The sequence below is a fragment of the Trifolium pratense genome, linkage group LG3 (genome assembly GCF_020283565.1).
Source record: "Trifolium pratense cultivar HEN17-A07 linkage group LG3, ARS_RC_1.1, whole genome shotgun sequence".
NCBI classification, from domain to species: domain Eukaryota; kingdom Viridiplantae; phylum Streptophyta; class Magnoliopsida; order Fabales; family Fabaceae; genus Trifolium; species Trifolium pratense.
In genome coordinates, this window is record NC_060061.1 from 13,771,967 (window position 1) to 13,799,413 (window position 27,447).

The 27,447-nt window shown below is 29.3% G+C and overlaps 1 protein-coding gene, 1 long non-coding RNA gene and 2 pseudogenes across 2 annotated transcripts; 3 read left to right on the top strand and 1 right to left on the bottom strand.

Annotated features, from left to right (window-relative positions):
- The first annotated feature begins 2,100 nt into the window (after positions 1–2,100).
- LOC123918078 lies at positions 2,101–4,414 on the top strand. The gene is made up of 3 exons (XM_045970019.1): positions 2,101–3,200; positions 3,347–3,505; positions 3,804–4,414. Exons 1-3 carry the CDS (start codon positions 2,376–2,378, stop codon positions 4,095–4,097), a joined length of 1,278 nt encoding a protein of 425 aa, XP_045825975.1. The 5' UTR covers positions 2,101–2,375; the 3' UTR covers positions 4,098–4,414.
- A 26-nt stretch (positions 4,415–4,440) lies between these two features.
- On the bottom strand, positions 4,441–10,027 carry LOC123918079. Its single transcript, XR_006812687.1, has 7 exons — positions 9,746–10,027; positions 9,579–9,673; positions 9,446–9,495; positions 9,161–9,237; positions 5,223–7,490; positions 4,970–5,084; positions 4,441–4,870 (listed from the first exon to the last, which is right to left on the bottom strand). It is a non-coding gene; the product is annotated as an uncharacterized LOC123918079 (long non-coding RNA).
- LOC123918077 lies at positions 6,574–8,745 on the top strand (annotated as a pseudogene).
- A 3,602-nt stretch (positions 10,028–13,629) lies between the features above and the next one.
- Positions 13,630–27,330, top strand: LOC123914609 (annotated as a pseudogene).
- The last annotated feature ends 117 nt before the right edge of the window (positions 27,331–27,447 follow it).

Genomic DNA, 27,447 nt, shown 5'->3' on the forward strand with positions numbered 1-27,447 from the left:
TTTGCTTCCTCGTTCATAGCTCAACCGTCGCTGCTCCCTACGTTTGTAACTTCGCCTCAACTCTGGTCGCCGTCACTTCCTCTCATTTCAATAGTGAGAATGAACTCATTTGTCAAGGCCTCAAGGGTAGAAAGTGATAGTAATAGATTAACACATTTTTATAGAACTAATCTCTGATCTGAAACACTAATTTAGCATCTGTAGTAATCTTACTGTGTAGTGTAACAAACAGGATCCTGGCATAAATATTTTATAGCCCCTTAAATCAGACAGATAGATATACACTATATATACACAGGTAATGTATGACAAGACTCAGAAGTTAAAAAAAGATATATCCATTGACTCATGATGCACATGCCTTAAATTGAGATAAATTATATCTAAATATTAGCCTTTGAGTAACCAATATTAATATTCAAGGATTTGCTAAATAAATAAAGAGAACGGCCTTCAAGATTATACTGAAATTTTTTTAAAGTTGTTCTACAAAAAATTATGATGCATAGGTAAAGAGTGGTAAATGCTCAATATATTCAAGCCAGAAGTGTTCAACCACATTCAAGCCATGCTTGTTATTATTAGCATATTTTTACTATTCTCTTGTAGTTAATTCTCACACAAGTCATGAGATTAAGGCAGTCCAGAAGAATAACAGGACATCTGCAGAATGCAGACATAGTAACAATCAAAGGGTTTTGTTAGAATTTAAGTTGAGTCTAATTCGATCTTATAAAATCTGCTTGTAAGGAGAGAGGTGACCAAATTTTATAAACACTATCGAACCACAATTTTGATACCATTTATTGGAGAGTTTAGGGAGCGTCGAAAGTAACAATGAGTTATTACTCCAGGATCACAAGAGAGGGAGACGTCGTATCTCTATACAAAAGTTTAAGGTATTGGTTCATGAGTCACTTCTCTTGTATATCCAACATTCGACTTAACCACTAACATTTAGAATCCAACCTTTAGTGTCTTTCCAAATATACTCGCAAGCTATTGTAAAAAATATAGAACACCAACACCGCTACATATTTATAAAAAATATAAATTGAGAGTCAAAATATATACATGTAAATCTAAGTTGAGCAAGTTATTTATTGAAAAATTGAGTTTTTATGGACACCGATCTGAGCTATCCGACACGTGTCGTACGAGTGTCATACGTGTGTCGGACACCGCGACACGCCTAATCATAGAGGTGTCGGTGCTTCATAGCTCGCAAGAACACCCATGTTCCATGTTTCAAACATTTCATTATGTTACAAATAAATAAGATAAAAAATTAAGTTGTGCACATTTATAAAGATAAATGACATGTGTGGGAAAAGAAAAAAGATAAAGGACGAATATGTTACAAATAAATAAGATAATAGATGAATATATTATAAATAAATATGATAAAAGATTAAATTGTGCACATTTATCAAGATAGGTGATCAGTTTTTTTTTAAAAAAAAAGATACATGACAAATCTATTAGAAATAAATAAGATAAATGACCGATGGCGTAATTTTGTCACTTCTTTTTTATAGATTTATTGAATAACACCAATGTATTTAACCGGTTATTAAATGAGTGAAATATTTACTTATAAGTTATAATTAAGGTCGCAAAATGTAACGGAAAAATAGATTTTAGGGACGAAACCGATAGAACCGGGTCTCAAAGTAGGAATTCTAATGAATTGAATAGAACTCGTACAAATAAGAAAGATTATGCAAGCATAATATTGAATGAGAGAGTTTGAGAGAAGAAAATAATTTTGTTGACTATTGGTTGATTCTCAAAGTGAGGCACGATGCCTTTAAATACAACCCTAAAGGATAAAAATGTAAAATGACATAAAATAAATTATTTAAAATAAACTACTTAATTCCTAATACTTATTTCCTGTTACACAAAATTAAGGTTAGATTAAATGAAGTAAAATTTGTGAATTTGATCTGCTAAAAAATAAGAGACCGGACAAAATAATTTTAATTATATTGTGTTTGATTTTGAAACTGTTTCCGCTAGACAAACTAGGACCCATTGATAATTTGTCATATGCATATGAAGTGACTTAAATATCCTTAAATTGTCAACAAGTAGTGTAAGATCTCACAGTAAGTTAAACGTTTTTCCATGTACCAAAAAAAAAAAAAAAAAAAACGTTTTTCCTGTGCATACTTAAATTTTGCAACGAACCTATTGATGAGTGTTACCTACTAGGAAACAACAGAACATGATTTTTTTTTTAATTACTTCACTTTCATTCATTCATTGATCTATAAATATAAGTTAAATCTACCATTTGATACCGACAAACTCTAAATTTCTCCTTAACAAACAAACAAACCCCAACTGTGTTCTTTTGCTAACAGATCAACATGTGTTCTACTTCTATGTCTGAAAATTTTGTATTTTCACTTGCAATACTTCTTCTGTTGTTGAGCACATCATGCTCAGGTACAATTCTGAAGACTGAAGCTAAGATAAAATCAGCTGTTTTTTTGTCCCCCAAATTTGAGCTAGGACCTGGATCAGTTGTTAATGGAATTTATTATGATATTGATTTTCCAAGAGGTCATGTAGCAATCAAGAGTTTCAATGCTGAAGTTGTTGATGCAGCTGGTAATCCTATACCTCTTCATGAAACTTATCTCCATCATTGGCTTGTTGTAAGATACCATCAAAGTAAAGCAAACTTGCAGTGGAATAATACTGTTAGGAACAGTGGCTTATGTCAGGGAAATACTCTTCCACAATACTTTGGTCTTGGATCCGAAACACGAGGAACAGCGACCGATATTCCGGATCCTTTTGGAATAGAAATAGGGAATCCTGCAGAGATTCCGGAAGGGTTCGAGGAGAAATGGTTGGTTAATGTTCATGCAATTGATACACGCGGTGTGGAGGATAAGTTAGGGTGCACTGAATGTAAGTGTGACCTTTATAATGTTACGGTGGATTCACATGGAAGGTCTATTAGGCCAGATTATAAAGGAGGTTTGGTATGTTGTTATGATCATACACAGTGTAAGTTGAAGGATGGTTTTGTGGGTTCAAAGAGAAGTCTTTACCTGAAATACACTGTGGAATGGGTTGATTGGGATGATTTTATAGTGCCTGTTAAGATATATATAATTGATGTGACTGATACTTTGAAACTATCAGATTATTCAAAAGGAATGAATTCAGACCATAATTGCAAGGTAAATGAATTCATCAAGAAACATTTGGTAAATGAATCCATTATAGTTTTTTTGTTTCAATCTCAATTTGACTCAAAAACATGCAACACTAATAAATTACTTTATTGGGAATTTTATAGTGAGCAACACATATTTCTTTGTTTCAGATTGATTATATAGTTGAAGCTTGCAATGCAGACCATAATGAGGCAAATAGTTGTGTTCATGTGAAGAGGACAAGTCTCCCACTACAAATTGGTGGCTATGTGATATATGGTGTTGCTCATCAACATTCGGGTGGAATTGGATCAACTCTATATGGACAGGTAATTTATAATAGTTACAAGTTACAATTATTATGGTAAGACTTTAACTTTGTAACTTTAATAGATAGAGTTCAAATCTTTTTTAGAACAATTGTACAATTTAGATATCACTTTTTACAGGTATGAATTAATTCAAAGGTAACTATGGAATTGTCTAATTGATCAAATATCATGTGTTCTCTGTTTACGTTTTTTGTATGTTTACTTTTGTACTAGGGTTGTTGTTCTGCGACTTTAAATTTTGATCAAGAAGTTAAACATTGTAAAGTAGTGAAATTTGTGGATATTATGTTTTCAGGACGGAAGGGTTATATGTTCATCTATACCAACTTATGGAAATGGAAATGATGCCGGAAATGAAGCAGGGTACATTGTAGGAATGTCCACTTGTTATCCTAAACCAGGTTCTGTCAAAATAATTGATGGTGAAACTTTAACTCTAGAATCTATCTACAATAGCACCAAGGAACACGCTGGAGTAATGGGGCTTTTCTACTTTTTAGTAGCAGAACAACTCTCGTACCAACACTTCAGACATTCTACACGTTCTTCATTTATTATGGATGTAAATAATATATTTCTAGATAACTAGTTACTATTATATGGTAAATATAAATGGAGTGGCATCGATGATATCAAAATACTATATGATTGATCAAGAGGAATAAAGACAAGATTGGAAAGTTTAATTGGATGATTACACTTTCTATCTGTATTTAGCTAGCTATAGGAGAAAAACAAGATGTGGGCATATCCTCTAGGCTCTAGTTTCCTGTAATTGTTTAGTTTGTATTTTTGGATTCATCCACTCTTTCTTGTATCATATGGATATGGCTATGTGATATGTTTGTTGTACAATGTAGCATATTGATATGCCTAAAATATGGGATTTCCATTTATTATGAAGAATATATCTTATTCATTAGAATACTTATAACTCATTAGCCATTTTTATTTATTTTGATGTTACACATCACAAATTTTAGGCAATGGATATGGACAAACCATGTTTGGTTTAAAATTAGGAATTGTGAGTTAGCTAATGTTGCTTATGTTATGAAGTTGCTTAATTAAAAGATCATCTCTCTTAAAACAAACTTGTAAAGTTCCTACGGAACAAGCATAGGTTCCCCACAGGTGTGGCTTCCTTACGGAACAAGTCAGTTGTCTGCCACTCTTCGCCAAATTGTGAACGCATTCGCTTCCTTTTCCATCGACTCCTCACCGCCATTTCTTCATCGGCCGCCTCTGCATCTTCATTCACAGCTCTATCATTGCTGCGCCCTCCGGTTGCAACTTCGTCTCAACTCTAGTCTCTAGCCGTTGTTACTTCCTCAGTTACATAGAGACATTTTATGGGATGACCTGATATTGAATTCAAGGTGCATGTTCATTTTCCAAATTAACAATAGAGGAAGTAACAATATGATGGGGGTTATGAATTATATAATATACATTACGTACCTTCATTTTTTGCACTACAATGATGGATTTGAATTTGATACCTTTGGTCCTTAAATAACTATTCATTCGATTCCTACAGCTCAGTTTTGCTTAACCATGTTATCTAAAGCAAATACTGAGATCAGTTAAAAGGGGGAAATCATGTTAGATGACTCAAATAAACAATTGTTCCATAATATTTTCCCTCCAGGACAAAAATAATAAAGAAAGACAGGATGGAGAAAATAATAAAGTTGTTCAAAATTGAACTTACAAATATTAATCATTTTGGCGCCGGATTTGGTAGGAGAACCACCGTTCCATCCACACAACTGCGATCAGAGGGGCTGAAACCACTTAATGTTAAAACGGACCTCCAAATCAGATTAGACGGATCCCCGTAAAATATTTGTGTCTCGAATCCAAATGAAGAAAGAACCAAATGAATACGAGTTTCTAATTAGGACTGAAAACTTTCCATCTCGAGTGTGAAATGAAATGAAAGGCTGTGACTTTTTTTTGTTTCTTGTTGTTGTTGTTTCACATTTAGCCACTTTTGATAAAAAATAAAAAATATAAAAATGAAAGGTTGTGAAAAACGTTCTCAATTTCTCATGTGGCCTGTTCTCACACGTTCATTTTTATTCCGTCTTCATCTATAAATAACCGAATCAATCTACTTTCATTCATATCTAACTTTCTCGTCAATCTTTTCCAGGTACGCAATCTCTTACACTTGTTGATGTTTCATATTGTTTCTTTATTTTCCTCAAAATTTATAGTTTTGCAATTCATGTCTGTTTCAAATGATCCAATATCTTAATTTGGTGTCATCAACTTCTATACTTTGGGCCCCTTCGGATTCACTAATTTTCTAGCTTATACGAAACAACTTATGCAAAGAAATAAATAAGTAGTGAATATTTTATTTTAATTTAATTTTTTATTAAAGTATCTTGGCTATGTAGTATCTTAAATCTTCAGATTTTACGGTATCGCTATATCCGTGTTGTATCCGTATCGTATCAAGTATTTTGGCTTCATAGGTCATCAGTTTATGTTATAATTAGGGTTTCTAAAATGTTCTGTTCTGTTAGTAAAAAAAAAAAGTCTGTGACAACAATTCTAATCATAACATTATTTTTTTTAATGTCTGTTGTGATTGCAATTGAAGCTGCTTGCATCAACAGTATTTAGCTGCATCATAACATGACTGTGATTTAAAACCTTGATCATGATTGTGTTCAAACTATTCTTTTTCATGCTTATTTGTGTAGTTTATTTGGTGAATGGATCTCACATTATATTCACTTGCCCTTTGCTGTGCAATTTGCAAACTCTGTTCATGCTTGTTTACTTTGTATCTTAATTCAATTCTTCAGAGGTTTCCTAAGAAAACACTACTTTGCAATATTTACCTTTTGATTATTATACTCATTTATATTTTTTGGTTTTCAGCACCAGTATCTGGCCCACTGGACCGCCATTTAATTGCAGAATATTATTGTACTGGCATGTAAGTGAGTTTGATGAAGACAATACATTTTTCATAATCTGCTGTTTAATATCCTTTTACTCAATAATTAGTTACTAATTACTGATAAACATTTGTCTGACAGATCAATATGTGGTTTGTACCTAGAGAGTTGGTATTTTCACTGTCAATACTTGTGCTGTTGTTGAGCACACCATGCTCAAGTTCTTTTGTGAAGACTGAAGCTAAGATAAAATCAGCTGTTTTTTTGTCCCCTAAATTTGAGCTAGGACCTGGATCAGTTAGCAATAGATATTATTATGATATTGATTTTCCAAGAGGTCATGTAGCACTCAAGAGTTTCGATGCTGAAGTAGTTGATGAAGCTGGTAATCCTATACCTCTGCATGAAACCTATCTCCATCATTGGGCTGTTGCAAAATATCATCAACGTAAACTTGTCACACACACAGAAAATGATAGCCACAGGCTGCTTCAAAACTCTGATCATGTTCTTCTGAGGAACAGTGGCATATGTCAGGGAACTGTTATTCCACAGTACTTTGGCCTTGGTTCCGAAACACGAGGAACGGCAACAGATATTCCGGATCCTTTTGGTATAGAGATAGGTAATCCTGCAGAGGTTCCAGAAGGGTTTGAGGAGAAATGGTTGGTTAATGTTCATGCCGTTGATACACGCGGTGCGGAGGATAAGTTAGGGTGCACTGAGTGTAAATGTGAGCTTTATAATGTTACGGTGGATGCACATGGAAAGTCTATTAGGCCAGATTATAAAGGAGGTTTGTCATGCTGTTATGATTCTACACAATGCAAGTTGAAGGAAGGTTTTGAGGGACCAAAGAGAAGTCTCTACCTAAAATACACTGTGAAATGGGTTGATTGGGATGATTTTATTGTGCCTGTTAAGATATATATAATTGATGTTACTGATAATATGAAACTATCAGATAATTCAGAAGAAGTGAACTCAGATCATGATTGCAAGGTAAAAGAGTTCATCAAGAAACATGTACTTTGTGGAAATGGATTATGTGTAGTTGAGATACCCTGCATTTATGTGGTTGATATATCAGTGAATGTTGGATCGATCATACAATCCACAAAATATACAGATTTTGATTGTTTTAAAAAAAAAAAATACTGAGGTTGAAATCTAGGACCATCCAATCTTGATCCAACAGTCATTGATGGCATGAATGCAACTCTAAAACATAACACTAGTCCATTACTTTGTTGTGTATATAGTGAGGAAAGTGGGTTTATTTGTTTCAGGTTGAGTACCAAGTTGAGTCCTGCAGCACAGACCATAAGGAGGGCAATGGTTGTGTTCATGTGAAGAGGACAAGTGTTCGGCAACAAACTGGTGGCTATGTGATATATGGTGTTGCTCATCAACATTCAGGTGGAATTGGATCAACTCTATATGGACAGGTAATTTGCAATAGTGACAACTTAAAATCATTCGTAAATATTTGATGTCAACTTAGTCGTAAGACTTTGAATTTGTAACTTTGAGGGAAAAATTCAAATCCTCTCATAAACAACCGTAAAATTGTCATTAGTAACACTTTAATTATATAGTAATTTAGTGAAATTATGGGTTATGTTTTCAGGATGGGAGGGTTATATGCTCTTCAACACCAAGTTATGGAAATGGAAATGAAGCAGGGAATGAAGCAGGCTATATTGTAGGAATGTCCACTTGTTATCCTAAACCAGGTTCTGTTAAGATAATCAATGGTGAAACTTTAACTCTAGAATCTTTCTACAACAACACCAAAGAGCACACTGGTGTAATGGGGCTTTTCTACTTGTTGGTGGCAGATACGCTTCCATACCAACACTTCAGACATTCTACTCGTTCTTCCTTTTTTGTGGAGTAAATAATATAATTTTAGATAATTAGTTACATATATGGTATCAAGAGGAACAATAACAATTTTGTGATGCGGTGTTTTAGTGGTAGTATATATTGTATTTATTGGCTTAGTATACATTTTCTTGTATCATATGGCTATGTAATAAGTTTGTTATACCATATTGCTGGTTAGGGTCTGTTTGGGGTAAAGATGTGTAAGCCGGAGAGTAACAATAACAGGTGGCAAGATTTGGGTTGGATGGGTTTGAAGGTACAAAAGGATAAACTTGGTTCTGGTTCGGGTTCAGGTAAGGGTAGAATGAAACTATGGATGATTCGTGCTACTACATCGGTGATATTGTGGACTTGTATTGTTCAATTAACAGCTATAAGTGATTTATGGGGTCCTCGAGTTCTTAAGGGTTGGCCTTCATGTTTCACTCATGATTCTGTTTCTAATTCTAGAGCTATGGATGTTCAGCTTCAATCTTTACGTCCACCATCACCAATATACCACATCAAACCCTCACAGATATATAGTCACATACAAGATGAGAAATCCACTTGAGTACTGGACTATGATTATGACTATGAATCAGATCAAATCCAACTCGACACCAGACCCTCACAACTATGTAATTCATACAATACAAGAAAATATGAATTATATATCATGCGAATTACTTTGCATGCACCATTATGTCAATCATAAAAAAGAAAATCATTGAAGGGTTTGGTTTAAGTACTTACATCAAAGGTGTTAATGATAATGAAGGTGAAATTTTTATCATCATACACATAAGTGATAAAACATAGAAAAATCATAATAAGGGAACAAGGTAAGTAAGAATTGAAGTACCATATAGACAACTTATAGCTTTACTTCATCTATTTGTTCCATTCATTCCATAGACTAAGACATGAGCTTTGCTTAATCTAAAACAACATAATCAACAAAAAAACTAAAATCAGAATAGGAAACTTATGAGTTATTAAGAATACTATACTAGTATTATGTTAGAACTATATACAAAAAAAAGAAAAGAAAGTAAATTAACAAAATAGTAATATAAGTTAGAAAATGGAAAGAAGAAACTTCTTTGAGCATCTTCTCTCCAAACCCTAATCATAAGGTCAAACAAACCATGGGCCGTGAATTCCTCCTCCCCACCACCGCTCATTCCCAATTGCAACCTGTTCAACAATGTTATCAAACAACTCACTTCGATTTTGAAAATGCAAAAATATAAAACACGGACTTCATTAGATGCTCTTACTTTCATCACGGTAATGGATTTGAGATTAGGGTTTTGGTGAACTGACCGGAGAAATTGAAGGAATGGCCGCGAAATTGAAGGGGGAAAACACAAAACTGAAGGGGAAAACACCAAAGAGAGAATCAGGGATAAGAGGATTAGAGTAAAGAAAAAAGAGAATCACATACCTTGATTGAAGACAAATGCAGATGAGTTAGATCTCCAGAAGATTGAACGCAGAGAGTTCGAAGAAGAGAGCGCTTGAGTTGAGACGAGGGACGACAGAGACTTCGTCAAATGAAGGGATTTAGGTTTCCTAATCTGAAGGAATGGCGATTGAGTTGAACAGACTAGAAGAAACCTTAATTCTTTCTTTTTGGTATAAAGAAAACCTTTATTCTATTCTACTAACAACACTTTTATTCAAAAAAAAAATAATCTAACAACACTTGATTTTTATTTTTTTTGGTACATTGATTTACTACTACTAACAATTATTTTATTTTTTTGTTTAAAAAAAACAATTATTTTTTTTTGACAGGAAACTATTATTTTTATTTTATTTTTTAAAAGAATCTAATAATTAGGCGCCAATATTCCCCCTTATTTTTTTCACTAAATTTTGAAATAAAATAAAAATTGTCTTAAATATGAGATGGAAATAAAACCATCCGTCCCAACTTTATGACAGAAATATCAATCCGTCTCGAATTGGAGACAGAATATAAATTCCGTCCCGAACTATTAAAAAGTTTTTAAAAAAATACTCGTGACAGAAAACCGTTGCAAATTTCGTCCCGATTTAATTATTTTGGGACGGAAAAAATTTCCGTCACAAAATTCCGTCTTAATTGAATTATTTTCTAGTAGTGAGTTTGTATTTATTGGCTTAGTATACATTTTCTTGTATCATATGGCTATGTAAAAGTGACTTCCATTTAGCATGAAAATATCTGTTTTCATTTAGCATGGTAGCCAGCGCCTTCATTAGAGGCGCTGGCTAGAATGGGAAAGGGATGTAGGTCTCCCATCATGGGAAAGGACCTTTTAGCCGTCAGATTTATTAATAAAATAAGTAATGATCATGATGCATTACTGGGAACCTGAGGGTGTAGTGTTCTTCAGATTAATTTTTTTTTTATAGTAATGCCCACTTGATTTGTAGTAATTAAAATTTGTCCATGACCAATATAACCCTTATATTTTCTATTATTCACTTTTCATTCCACACCTTGTATTTCTTCACTAATGCATCATAATAAACAAAACATATACGGAGAGAAAAAAACATATATCCACACCTTGTATTTCTTCAATGAAAAAAAAAAACCTTGTATTCTTTTTCACGGTTTCGACATATATGCAGTTCATAAATCCACTCATCACTATTCTTCTTCTACAAATCTCTAAATCTGAAAAAATTTAGTTTTCATATGTTTGGATTCTTAAAATTTGGGTTTTGCTTGTTCTTTTAAAATTTGGATATCAGATTATGACTCTTTTAGATGCAGAAAAAATATTGAATCATATGGAAATATTAGATTAATGATTATCTGGGTAAAATATTGGGTTTCTGGTGTTAAAGACCTTTGAAATCGTATTTTACAATTTTCGGATCGTATAGGTTTCAACGGGTCATTCTGACCCGTCTGGAGGTTGAAGATGCAAATTTTTTTAAAAAAAAACGTATTTTTGACAACAAGAAGTTTCGAACCCAGTACCTGTGAATACAAGTGTATAACTTATCCGCTTGGCTGCTTACAAAATTTTACAAGATGATGCATTAAAGTAATCTTTATTGCTTCTTTACGTTCTGTATATTTTTTGCTTTGCTAGAATTAATAACTTACTTTGCAGTTTAATTATTTTAAATTAAATATCAACATGATTTATATAATTTTAATTAATAGGGAGTATCCACAAATAATATATTTTTTTTACATAGACAAAATCACAAATTAAATATCATAAATTTACACACACAAATGAGAGTGTCGGGGTTCGAAACCCGATCATGACGTACAATTTTGGCAATTTTTGTCCGTTGAGTTAGTACTTGTGAACCACAAACAACATCTTTAGTTATGCAAAATTATAGTATATTAAGAGTTTAAAATCTGTGATGATGATGGTAATTAATTATATTGAACATAGTGAACTTAAATTTTTATTATGTTTATATATGATTAATTATGATAAAATATTATGATGAACTTGAGTTGACCTAGTTGTGTTGGCTTGGGACCTTGGAGTGTACTTCTCTCAAGGTTATAGGTTTGATTCTTCTTGGTGCCAATTTCGGTGGGTTAATTAGTTCATACATAGTAAAAAGAAAAAACAGCTTTGGCTTTAAACGGGGCCGCCACAAGTGGGCAGTAGAATTGGTCCCATTGAATTAGTCGGTCCTTGGGCCGGATACTGAATTTTCAAAAAATAAATAAATTATGATGAAATATTAACTTACATTTTTTAATTTACCCACAAGAATTAGGAAAAAGGAACATAATTTGATACTTTTAGGTTAATTATTAAAAAATTAAAGAACGTAATTTAATTTACTTGCGTTGAATCTAGTTAAGACTTTTTAGGTTAATTATTAAACTATTAAAGACTTATTATACCGGGTTTAACTTCGTTAAGAATTTTTAGGTCAATTGTATACTAATTTAAACTTTTTATACCGTGTTGAATCTAGTTAAGACTTTTTAGGTTAATTATAAACTATTAAAAACTTATTATACCGATTTTAACCTCGTTAAGAATTTTTAGGTCAATTCGTATACTAATTTAGACTTTTTATACCACGTTGAACCTAGTTAAAACTTTTTAAATCAATTATTCGACTAATCAAGACTTCTTATACCATATTGAATCACGTTAGGCTTTTTATTTGTATGCTAATTTAGACTTTTTATACTACATTGAACCTAGCTAAGAATTTTTAGGTTAATTATTCTACTAATTAAGAAACATGACACTGGATTGAACCCAATTTAGGATGTTATGTAAATTATTATACTAATTAAGACTTATTATATAATAGATTTAACCTAACTAAAAATTTTTAGGTCAATTATTGTACTAATTAAGACTTATGTTACCGAATTAAACATCGTTAAGACTTTTTAAGTAAATTCATCTACTAATTTAGATTTTTTATACTGCGTTGAACCTGGTTATGAGTTTTGAGGTGAATTATTTTACTAATTAAGATAAATGATACCAGATTGAACAACATTAAGGCTTTTTAGGTCAATTTGTTTGCTAATTTGGAGTTTTTATACCACGTTGTACCTAATTAAGACTTTTTAGGTTCATTATTAGACTATTATGACTTATTATACCAGATTTAACCTCATTAAGAATTTGGTGTAGTGGTGAGGGATTTAGATAGTAGGCATAAAGTCTTGAATTCGATCGTCTGCTCCATTGTAAACAAAAAAATAAAAAATTGTGAGGTCAATTCCTATAATAATTTAGACTTTTTATGCCGTGTTGAACTTAGTTAAGAATTTTAGACCAATTATTATACCAAATTAACATTTCTTATACCAAATTAAACCATGTTAAGACTTTTTATTTGTCTACTAAATTAGACTTTTTATACTGCGTTGAACCTAGCCAAGAATTTTCATATCAATTATTCTACTAATTAAGATTTATTATAGCGGATTGAACATCGTTAAAAAAATCTAGGCAAATCATTTGACTAATTAAGATTTATTATACCAGATTTAATCTAAAAAAGAATTTTTAAATCAATTATTCTACTAACTAAGACTTATGATATTGGATTGAATATCGTTAAGATTTTTAGGTCAACTCGTCTTCTAATTTAGACTTTTTAGGTCAAGAACTAAATATATTTTTCGTTTCTATAAAAAAAAACATGTTTTCATCCCTGATTTTTTTTTAGTTACCGACATTATTTTGATGGTTAATTGACTACTAGTTTGCCATCTCCATCTTGCAAAACAAATAAAAAAAACTTGCAAAAAAAAATCATTAAAATTATTTTTTCAGTTTGTGTTTAAATTAAAATTTAAGGTTGTTGTGGGCAGTTTTCATAAATATGGCATATGTGGTAATTGTGTAAATAATATAAATTAATATTATATTGTTAAAACCTGTTTCACCTGCAATGGCAGGTTAAAAAGGTCTTTCCCATGGTGGGAGACTTACCTCCCTTTCCCATGGTAGCCAGCGCCTTCATTAGAATGTCGCAAGACATTTTATTGCGTTGATGTTACACATTACAAATTATGTTATAGCTAAACTGATACCTGTTCAAAATTATAGTTGGTTCTATGTTCCCGTTAACAAAAGAACAATCAAGATCAATAAATAAATTCAAAAAATAAGAACGAAAATTTACCTCTCCTGTATAGTTTTTTTTAATGAAAGCAAGCTAATTTCAGAAAAGGCAGGTTGATTTCTACTGCACATAATCAAATTCAAAGAAGATAATTGACATAAAAATTAAAAGATTAATGATATAATATTAGATTAAGAAAATAATAATAATAATAATAATAATAATAATAATAATAATAATAATGAAAAAATAAACCTTCAAATTTGAATGTAAATACAACCACCGTTATGAAGAGAGTTGTCATGCCACTCAAAATATTTACCATACTGTATAAAATAATGTGTGAGCTATTTATCAGTTTTCATTCATAAAGAAAAGAAGAGATTAAAGTAATGATTAATTTTAAGAACACTTGAAACAGAGGTCGTGTTCTTCTCTGAATATAGTTTGAATTGATATGCATTTCAATCTCTAGGGACACACTACTCTCCTGTAACTATTTTGACCTTTTGGAAACCTTGCAAGTGCATATTTATGCTCAAGTTTAGTGGATAATTAATATATTAAGATTAAAAAAAAAGAGAAAATTGGAGTCTTCAATGGGCAGTTAAGTTTTGTTAATTAGTGAGAGTTCATAACCGAGTGGAAATGAAATGGGCGATTAAGGGAAAATGAAAAAAGTGTTAGGTTTTTTAGGATGTCACATCATCATCAACTTGAGCTTAGAAAAAAATAAAATAGGAGATATTTTTTTTGTAAAGAAAATAGGAGAGCTTTATTAGGCTGCCACATCAGCAAAACAAAATTTACTTTACAATAATATATATATATATATATATATATATATATATTATTTTGATGATTGACCGATGATGATTGATTGATTGATGATGATGATTTTGATCACCATTTTTTAATATTAGTTATTAAAAAAAATAAAAAATTATTGAAAATAGTATAGTCAACACAACAAAAGTCTAAATTCTAAATTTTGATGCTTTCAATGGACAATTTTTCTTTTATTTTTCTTTTTAATTACTTAACTAGCACTCCGAAGTCCGAAAATACTAGTTAGCAAAACCCAATTTTTTATTATATTGTAGTATAATCCAATCAAATATTATATCTGAACTTAAATGTACTTTTGGTCCTCCTATTTAATATTTTTAAACTTTTGATCTTCCTATTTTAACATTATTTGGTCGCCTATTTTAAAAGTAAACATTTTTTTTAGCACCATGTGCATCTAATGAATACGGTTTTAATATTTATTTTTTTTTGGAAAGAATACGGTTTTAATAATACTTCAATGATAGCATCTTACTACATATATGATCATTGAGTATGTTCATAAAAAAACATATGATCATTAAAATGTTATAGTCTTTAAATATAAATATAAGATCCTTGATCAAGAAAGTTGATTGCGCATATTATTTTTATAATTTTATTTTAGCCTTTAAAAGAGAGAATAATTTAATATATTTTTAGAGTATTTATTAAAAAATTGTAAAAACAAATATTATAATTAGAAGTATGTTGATAAGAGCATCTTCAATAAGGATATCTAAGAGAGTTTCAAAGGCTAATGATATGATACCTTATTTTTTTATCATTGGAGTTTCATGACGTGACACGGAGGGTATTAAAATTGATGATATTGGTACTTTAAATAAGGTATCGTATCAGCAATTTAATTTTTTTTTGTATATAAATCCAATTTAATAGCTTTCATATATGTCAAAACATTATCGTTTGACATTCAATGACCTCTTGATCTTCCTTTTCTTTTTTTACTAACGAGCACATATTCAGACAAAAAAATAATCAAAATTAATTATTTGTTATGAAATATAAGTAATAGTAATAATATATAAGTATAGAGGAGAGAATAAGAGAAGAGAGAAAGAATAGAAATTGTATTATTCTCATCAAGGTGTGTGTTTACATGACAATACAAGTCCTATTTATAGGACAATATAATGGGCCAGTGGAATGAGTCAATGCTTAATGGACATCCACCAAATTATTCATAACACTCCCCCTTGGATGTCCATCGAGGATATGCCTCGTTAAAACCTTACTAGAGAAAACCCATTGGGAAAAAATCCTAGTGAAGGAAAAAGAGTACATCATCCTTTGTGTGTGAACTGCCTCATTAAAAACCTTACCAGGAAAACCCAGTGGGACAAAACCATGGTTAAGGGAAAAAGAGTGCAGAACATATTTATATCTCCCCCTCATAAAGATAATTATATATGAGACGAAGAAAATCAAATAATCTTATGTAGTTGTAGTAATTGCTCAAAAGTTTTGCTTGAAGCTGACTTTGTAGAAAGACATGTCTTATCTTTTTTATCATATAATCTTCTCCAAATATGTAGTTTGTGCGACATTATCTTCATGTTGAATCGTTGCAAGAACCCTTTAGAAGAAAACTCACAAATTCTTGTATCTGATGAATCACACACTTTGACCAAATCACATTCTTGATTTATCTTCTATAGTGCTCAACTTTTCTCGTCATTTTGTTTCATGATATTGATATTGTTGTTTGTTTCATAGATCTCCATGAGTAATTGTACTTCTTCATGTGAACATATAGTTTGTTTGTGATCTATACCTTTACGAGGATTAAACAAATTACCTGCATATCTAAAATAACAAAATATATACTTGATGATATATTGACAACAAATAATAGGTCCATAATGTTTTGACCAAAATTTGAACTAAAATGTGGTACTTCAGGACCAATTAGTTCTTCATCATTTACTCGAACTCTAAAATATTCTTCAAATACTTATTTTGTAAGAAATGACAATATTTCAAGCTCTTAAGGAGTCTCTTGATGATATTTTTATCATCAACATAGATAGATAGAAAAATTCATTGCCAAATATTTTCTTAAAATGAACAAATTGTCATTTTCATATTTCTCACTTGGAAATATTCAACAAGAGTATTATACAACATGCATATATATTGCTCGAGTATTTAAGGAGACTTATTCATGTTTATTAAGTCACCTTTCCAATAGTTTGATATATGTGTCTCACGAAAATTAAATCCTTTTGGGATTTTCATATAATTATCAAGTGAGATAATTTTCATGTAATCATCATTATTAAGTGAGTCATTCAAATACATATACTAAACTTAATCAATTATAAAGAAGTTCTGAATTCACTTCAGGTGAATATGCCTCTTGAAAATTAATGATAGACGTTTATCATTATTCTTTAATAATGAGTCAAACTTTAAATATTTGTATATTTTCTTTTCTCAAATAGTTTGAAATGTATGTCTCGTGGAAATTAAATCCTTCAAGGAGTTTTATATAATTCACACTAACAAGTGAGCCATACAAATATATCGTGACACATTTTTCAAATAAATTGAATTTTCCATGTGTTAATAAACTTAATCAAGTAAGACTTAATCAAGTAAGAGAAGGATTTTGATTTCACTTCAGGTGAATATTTCTCTTCACATTCAATGGCAAACTTTTACCAATATGCTTGAATAAAAAAATCAAGCTTTTAATGTTTGTATGTCAACATTTTCTATTCACACGAAAATTAATTCGTATCTATCATGTTTTACATCTTCAGGTGTATGGACTGCTGGTCCAAAAATCTTCACTTTGCAAAGTGACTTTAATTACGTAGCAATTGCGTTTTCATTTAGACAATCATTGTCTATAATTTTCAATAGAATTTAGTTCATGATCCTCATTAACTCTTTTCACAAATAGCGCTATATTATATATAAAAATATCATCAACGTTGACTTCTTTTCGGTTCCATCATATTCCATTCATGACATAATTTTCATTCATGACATAATTCGTCAAGATTTCTTTATTATCATAAATTTCAGGTACCTGAGAAGTTCTTCTGGAACTTAAAACTCAATTATGTCAAATACTCTTTTGAAGTTTTCATATCCTCACTTGGGTCACCTTTCTTTTTAGCTCCTTTTCTTATTTGAGAATTTCTATCGTTGGAACCGACTGATCTACCACACTTCAGGGTGGTTAATACTGATTTGCAAAATAAGATTGTCCAACAGGGACATCCGTTTTGTTTGGAGCATTAGCAGCTAATAGTTGATTTCATAAATTTTGCAAATGATTTATATTTTGAACATTTGATTCAAACTATGAGGATCAATGTGAGATAATAACATTAATTTATTTCAAGTGATTCATTTGAACTTCTGGTTCATATTTTTCAGCTGCTTATTCTCCCCCCTAATATTGGGAAAATTAATTCATCACTTGAAAATCAGCCTACAGGGCTGTAAATAATTCTCCAATTTTTGGCTCAAGATGATTTATAATAGATGGAGATTCATATCAAATATATTTTCCCAATATTCTTTAAGAACCGTTTAAATGCATTCTATTGGAGCAATTGCACATACACGACACATCCAAAAATGCTTATATGGGAATCATGTTTATAAACAAAGTTCAAATTGTAAATTAGGGGAGAACTTATAATAACTAGTTGGCTTGATGCGAATTAGTATCTCAATATACATGTTTGAATGTTCCCAAAATATAAATTAGAAGTTATGATCTCATAAGTATCAGTCATGTAATTACTTTAGACGTCTAAAGAATGGATCTTCTAGTCCATTTTTTGTATGATCATATTCTATTTGATATCGATTTCAATTGACATACGATACTTATCAAATATTTTCTAAGAATTTAGAAAATGAGATCTTAGCAAAACTATTTGAGAAAACAAACTCACAAACTTCTGGTTGTGAGTAAACATGCATGTGACCAATTTAGTTGATGCATCAATTCAAGTCACAAAATATCTAAATGGTCAAAAATCTCAAATTATCAATTTCTTTTGGGAATTAGTAACCGATAAAAATTATTAGAATGAAGGAACTTCAGGCCCTTCACTATATATTTATAGTTTTTTTTTTCGCATCATAATAAATCCGGGATGACCCAACCGGTATTGCCAACAATAAATTTAATATGATTTGTAAACTTCTGGTTTACAATAATTTGTGCTTCAATTGCATTATTATATATAAAAGTGTAGTATAAACTTCTGGTTTATAACTTTTTCATTACACTTAGTTTATCCAAAATATGTGTAGTAAATTAGTAATATATAGAGATATTCAACATCTCTTCATTTCTTGTTTCCATATTGATATTCATATATGAATGAAAGAAGATTATACTTATGCAATCAATTGGGACTATTGTCATTTATGTACGTTTAAAAACGTTTCAACATATTAGCGAGTGAGTGCCTTTACCAATCATTGGTACATTTATATAAATGAGCTCCAAGCAAACTTCAGGTTGCCACTCGAATTTTTCCTTACAAATGGAGCCAATAAATTTTGATGACTTTACAAGTCATCTCAAATAGCTAGCCACAAATCAACGGCAAATCAATGTATAATAATAAAAAAAACTCTTATAATAAATCAATGTAAGGATAATTTAATACTCAATTGTCTTAATAGTTCCTCAAAATAATAATTTCAATAACAATTTGCAAGTGAATATTCAAATAACAAGACAATATAAAATTTACAAAATATTTACAAATATTCATATAAATAACATTTGGTGTAATAATTATCGTAAAAAAAAATTTGGTGTAATAATTAACAAAATTGAGCCTAAAATAAATTTCCAAATAGAACACTTTAACAAAATAATTAACATTAGTGTGACAACTTTTAAAATAAAAAAAAGAGTTTCTCATATAATATTTTAGGATCAAATCGTGAGATTAATATAGTTTAAAATTATATATGATTCTCAGTTCTCACATTCAATCAACACCAAATATTTAAAAATTTCACAAAATAAATTCAAATTCCATAAATCAAGGATATGATATTAATATCAAACAAATATTCTTGAATTCTTGAATTGAATATATATAAAAAATATTTTGGGTATAAATTATAATTAAATTTATTTCCAAAAGAAAAAAGATATGATTAAGGTATGAATTATAATTTTATTTTCAAAAGAAAAAAATATCAATTAAATTGATTTATTATGGAAGAAAAATATTTTCTTAATGAGACACAATTCATACCTTAAGCATTGTAGTAGCTGAATTAATTCATAATAACACATAGTACAAAGTTATCGTATAAAATAAAATGAATAAAGTATTAAGTCATGCACACCTTTTATTTTAGTAGCATTCAAACTTAGTATATGAAAGTAACAGGAAACATCACAATTGTCAAAAATAATGTAAATAAATAATCCCTTAATTCATGATTTAAAAGGTCAAGTTGATTTCATCTTGCAAAAATTCCAAAAGTAATAGGTAGTATCACAATTACAAAAATTTGGCTAATAGAAATCACAAAAGAAATTAAACAATGTGATATTTCAATTGATATTTGAAAATTTGTCAAATCAACTAATTTTATTTTCAAAACAAATCATTTAATTTCAAATGAATCAATCATAATACTTCCTTAACCGATAATGTAATAAATTGAAAACAATAAAAGAAAGAAATAAAAGGCATTCAATTGTTTTCAATGAGATTGATTGACCAAATTAACATATGAATGACATATGAAAAATCAATATGAAGATTTGTCTTAATTTAGAATTTAAAAATAAAAGGCATTCAATGTTATATTTGGAAATAGTATTAAATATGAAAATTTGTCTTAATTTAGAATTTTTAACGGAAAAATCAATAAGGCCATTGACCTTTGTTTTTAAGGTTATATTACTGCAGGCCGTAAAAACGGTGCGATTCATGCTACATGCTTTCTGTGAAATTCACTTATCAATTGAATTTTACAATTTTATCCATTGAGTTCTTCAAGAACTATATAATAAATCACTATCAATTTACAATCCTTCAAGGATGTAGGAATATTGAATTCATCTAGAATTCATTGAAGAGAAAAAGAAGTTGTTTTATTAGTTCTTCAGGAACTAATATAACACATAAAAGTATTTTGATGTGCAATCCATTAGGGATGCATGGTGATAAATGGTGATATTTCGTAAGTTCTTCAGGAACAAAATTAATTTTTTTAAGTTCTTCCGGAACTAAGATTATGAATTCTTCGGGAATTCATGTATTAAATGTCTAAGTTCTTCAGGAACTAAAAATAGGTTCTTTAGGAACCAAGATTATGAATTCTTCGGGAATTCATGTATTAACTTTCTAGGTTCTTCAGGAACCAAGATTATGAGTTCTTAAATATGTTTATGTTCTTTTGGATGATCGAAGTGTCGATGTTTCACCATACAGATGTCGGTCACGAAGCATAATGATGCTTCACCAGACTGTTGTCGGTCACGAAACTCAAACAATATCAAACATCCAAGATACATATTATAAATAAATAAATAAATAATTGATCAACATTTTATGTAATATTAATGATCAAAGTATTATGCTTCACCATACAAATGTCGGATATCACGAAGCGTAAACAACATTGAATCAATTAAATACATAAAGAAATGATGCTTATTTATTTATTTAATTTTAATTATTATTATTTGATCTTTATAAGTATACAAGGTTCAAACGATTCATAATCATATAATAATCAAAAATAAAAACTACTTGTGATTTCATAAAAATAGAATAAGAATTGCGTACCTCAGTTGATAATTAAGCTCGTGCTGATAACGTGTTATGAAATATAAGTAATAGTAATAATATATAAGTATAGAGGAGAGAAGAAGAGAAAAGAGAAAGAATAGAGATTGTATTATTCTCATCAAGGTGTGTGTTTACATGACAATACAAGTCCTATTTATAGGACAATATAATGGGCCAGTGGAATGAGTCAATGCTTAATGGACATCCACCAAATTATTCATAACATTATTATATTTTTCATCATATATTTTCCGTCATATTTATTGTCATATATTTCTCGTTATATTTAATTATTAATTTATTTATCTACGTATTTATTAGATTAAATAAATTTTATTTTTATTTAGACATAATAAAAAAATAAATATAGAAGTGATCACTTGTTATTAATGTATGATACTCAAAAAGTGGTATCACCATTGGAGAAAAATATGTATGAGTTGTATAAATATTACATGACATTGTATGAACCACTTGTTAGTAATATATGATATCCAAAGTGGTATCATTATTGGAGATGCTCTAAATAAACAATTATTTTTTATAAGCAACATTGATAAGAAGTAAAAGATGTAATCACCCCCTTACAATTCAAAGAAGATGCATTAGAGGCTCTGGATGCAACTTAATGGATCATTGGACCAATAAGAAAAAAGAAAGGAAGAGTTATTTCATAATTTACAAACCAAAACTAAGAAATTAAATTATTTAGTAAAAAAAAAATATATAAATTATCTGATCAACTATAAAGAAACAATTAATGTCCTTCAAAAATTAAAAGGAATTTTTATAAAAAGGAAAAAATAAAATAAAAAGGTCCTATATTTTTTTTGACTTGAAATAAATGATAGAGTATATTGATGCAATACAAATTCAAAGTTGCCAAAAAAAAGAAGGATAAATTTACGAACAAACTCACAGCATCCATGTTAATAGCATAGATCAACAAATTGCAAAAGTCTACAAATTTAAATATGACTATATTGAAGAAGTGTCCGGAATATTCATGCCTCAGGATCTGTAGCGTTGATGACTTCAAAGTCGACATTGATTGAATTTGCACTAGATTGAAACTAATCCTTCAATTTGAAATAAATAAACACGATACGAAGTCAAGAAATCAAAACAAATAAATATGTGAAAATCACACTTATTTATTTATTATAACGAGAAGGAAAAAACAATATGGAGGGTGATTCCATGTCAAAATTGAACTTAAATCTCCCCTCTATGATAGACTAAAAGAAGGAGAAGAAAAGTGATGACGGCTAGGGTTAAAAATATCTATATATAATGACAAAAATAATATTAAAAAAAAAATGAAAAACATGTCGGATTGTCGGTACATGGAAAAATAATTGAAGAACTTGGTGAAATGAAAGGCTGAAAGTGAAGAACTTTTTAGGGACATTAGGGACATTGCCATTAACGCAGCATCTGCCTTAGTCCCCACACCACTTAATTATATTAGTCTAGTCCCAATCTTATTTTCCTATATAGTAAATCTATCTATATATATAAATCCTAAATAGTTCTCCTACCACTAATCCTAACTCTAATTATATTAACCAATCATAGCTTTTAAATCATTTTCTTTTAAAAATAAATAATAAAAAAATTAACAATTATAATTAATTGTTTATTTAGCCACATGCCACATTATTTCTAATGATTTGTCATATGCCACATTTAATTTGAAGCATTCATATATCTTTTCATTTCATTTCTATTCATACACCATTATCTTTTTCATATGCCCATTTTAATTACCAAGAAATCTAATGGTTTCCAATGAAAAGTTTTTTTAAGCAATGAAAAGTTGTAAAAATTTAATTTCATATAAGCACTTATCTAAACCCTAATTTGTTTTCTCTGTTTTCCCTAGTCCCACACCCGTGCGATGCACAGGTGTTATGTGGTATTTTATATTATAATGTTGAAAAATTATTCGTATAAATTGTAACAATAAGTATTATAAAATGAAAATTATAATAATAATAATAATAATAATAATAATAATAATAATAATAATATAAAAGTGATGTACTTATCACTTCCTCCAACCAATATATATACCTATATGTATAGAGAATGAGTACGGACCATCAAAATTGAATGAAAATATATATTCTTTTTTTTTGGTGGGGTGCGCCAGCCAATGCAATAGTGCAACGCATAGGCGACACACTAAAATTGAATGAAATATGATAATGATAATGATAATGATAATGATAATGATAATGGTTATTATATATTTCAATCCCATAACCTAACTTTTTGCATAACCTTCACTCTTCTCTAAAATTATAATGTAATTAAGTCAATAATGTATATACTCTTCGTATTTTTTTGTGTGACTAAATTATAAGCTCTTTGTTGTTTCTATGAAAACGGTTGACATTTAAATGAGATAAATGTTGAAAGAGATTCCAACTATGTTCATCTTCATTGTCACTAAGAAATGTTATAATAATGTAGAAAAGTGTAACATCTTGTGACATCAATTTTTGAATAATTGGAGAGGTAAAATTCAATAATAATGTAGAAAATTGTAACATCTTGTGACATCAATTTTTGGATAATTGGAGAAACATAATTCTTTATTATTTATTATGAGATTGATATAATATAAAAACAAAAAAAAAAATAGAGATGAGAACGATATAATATAAGGAAGTAATGTGGAAAAAAAAAATTAGAGATAAAAATGATATAATATAAGGAAGTGATGTGGCATTATTGTGTGATTTAATTGGATGTAAATTGGTGATGTGGATTAGGGTTAAGATGGATAGTAGGAGAACTATCTAGGAATTATATATATAGCTAAGCACTTATTTTTTCGGTGGACATTATAAATACGTTTTTATTTCTTTGTTTGTTTTTCAATTCTTTCCATCACCTTAATCATTTGGAATTAATTGATTTTCTTCTTTACCTATGTTTTTTTTTTATCTTCCTTTCACATTCACCTCTTCATCCTTATTATTTTTTCATGTTGTTCCTTTTTAATGTGCTTGCTCATGGTATTAGGTAATAGTTCGTCATTTTAACAATTTTTGTTTCCTCCCATAATTACTTGCATTCAAGATATTTACAGCAGTAGTTTTAATTCAAATGCTTTGAATATCTATAAAATCTTTTGTTTTGTAGATATACCAATTTAGATTGGTTGATCTAACAAATACTTTATTTTAATTTTTGTCGTATAAGTATTGCCGTCTTTTTGGTTCGGGTAGCTACGACAATGTTCCTCTAAAGGCTAATATAAAAATAAAAATTCATGTGAATTCTTAACGTATTGTCTTTTTTATATATATATATATATATATATATATATATATATATATATATATATATATATATATATATATATATATATATATATAAGTACATTTTGTCATCTTTTTAAGTGATTTTAAGATTATTTTATACAAAATTTTGAATAGATTATTTTGAGAGATTCATATAAAGATAATGTGAAGTATTTTCATTTTTATTGTGAGCCGCAATTTTATATCTATTTTACTTTAGTAGTTTTCTTTTATTTGGAAATTGGTTTTTAACACTTTAGTTTATCATTTCTTTATGAAGGAATTTTAATGATTTGGTGGATAAGTCGATGCACATGCCATGTAAAGAAAGGTAAAATTATTTATAAAATTGTTACTATTGTATTTTGTTACTATTGTATTTTCCATGTTATAATATAAAACAACGCATCACATCCATGCATCGCACGGATAAGGGTCTAGTAAAAATAAATCTATTAAAGTTGAATACTCGTGAAAATAACAGTAAATCCATTTCCCAAATTTAGCAATGTGACTGAATATGTCAAAGCCACGTTGCAATATTTTATTTTATTTTATTTTATTTTACAAATATTGCTATATTAGTATAGTTTATCTATATTATTATATTTAAATAATTTTTTTCCTTTAAACATCTCAAATTTAATTTTTAGTTGCTATATATCGAATAAGCACTTCAACATATTAAATGAATTTACAATATTCACGATCTCCTAACACAAACGTCGTTTTTGAAAGATAAAACAAGATAATATTTTAACCGATGTGGTTGCACCTACTCTAAGGAGGTGTATTGAATTGATATTTTAAAAGACTATTTTGGCAAAAAAAAAAAATTTTGAAAATTTTAAAAGACTTTGTGAGATTATATTGATTTTGTAAGATTTTAAAAGATTTTTTTGAAAGATTTTTTACATTCAAGATTCTTAACATAAGACTCTTTGAGATTTTATAGCATAGACTTTTTGAGATTTCAAAGAACTTTATGGAATTTTAACATTTAAATGACTCAATAAACTCAATTCAAATTTCTTCCAAAAATATAATAATCAATCAATCATTCCTTAAAAAACATCAAGGAATTAATATAAACAAATAAAATCAATGAATCAATTTTTTTTTTTAAAAAATAATCATAAAGAAGAACAAGAGAACTAAAAACTTTATCAAAAAACACTAATCATAAAAAAAGTTTGCAGAATTATATATATATATATATATATATATATATATATATATATATATATATATATATATATATATATATATATATATATATATATATATATATATATATATATTTCTTGGTTACAAAATTATGTTAAATATCAATTTTATAAGGCAACACAAAAGATCAATTAAAACAAGAATCAGATAATCGTTTTCGATAAAAATAAATAAATTAGAAAATCGTTTTGATCAAATGAGTTTCAAAGGAATAGAAATATTAGGTACGTCCCTTCCATGGCAACCTTCTGGTAGAGAAAAAGAATGGTTGAGTTGCATATGTTAGGGAATTGTGGTGGTGGAGAAAAAGAATATTGAGTGAGAGAGAACGATCAAGAAACACACGGAAAAAAAAAGTTTGGAGTGAGTTTGAAAAAGTCTTGATGTTTTACGTGAGATTGTTGAAAGAAAAATGTATGTGTATTTTCAACTAAGACATTACAATTTATAACTGCGTTGACATTTCAAAGAAGCCGCTTAAGAAGCACCCTATTAAAAATATATTAAATAAAAATAAAATAAGAATGATACAAAAGAACTTTGGAGGGATTAGACCAAAACTCAAGGTGTAAAAATCTCTCTTCCTCATTGAGCTAGGACCAAGATCAGTTATCGGTAGATTTGATCCCTATATTATTTTTCAAAAGGTCGTATAACACTCAAGAGTTTCAATATGTTGAAGTTGTTTATGAAACTGAAAATCCTATACCTCTCTATGAAACTTATCTCTAACATTGAGCTATTATAAGATATTATCAACATTAAAATGTCACACAAACAAGCCATGAAAGCTGCAAGATACTTGATGACTCTGATAAAGTTATTGTGTGGAACAATGGCATATGTCAGGAAGGGTTTCTTGGATAGTACTTTGGCCTTGTATCTGAACAACGAGGAACGACAATAGATATTTTAGATATTTTCGGTATAGAGATAGGTAATGCTGAAGATATTCCAGAAGGGTATGAGGAAAAATTGTTTGTTAATATCCACACAATTGATACTCGTGGCACCGAGAATAAGTTAGGGTGCACCGAGTGTAAATGCTACCTTTATAATGTTACCGTAGATGAATATAGAAAAGTACAAGTCCAGATTATAAAGGAAGTTTGTTATGTTGTCAATATTATACACAATGCAAGTTGAAAGACGGTTTTGTGGGACCAAAGAGAAACCTATACTTAAGATATACAATGAAATGGGTTGATTGGAATGATTTTGTAGTTCCAGTGAACTTAGAGTCTAACTACAATAACACCAAAGAGCACTAAGGTGTAATGGGGCATTTCTATGTATTGGTGGTAGAACAACTCTCATACCAACATTTCAGACAATCTACCCGTTCTTCAATTTTCATGGATGTTAATAACATATTTTTACATAATTAG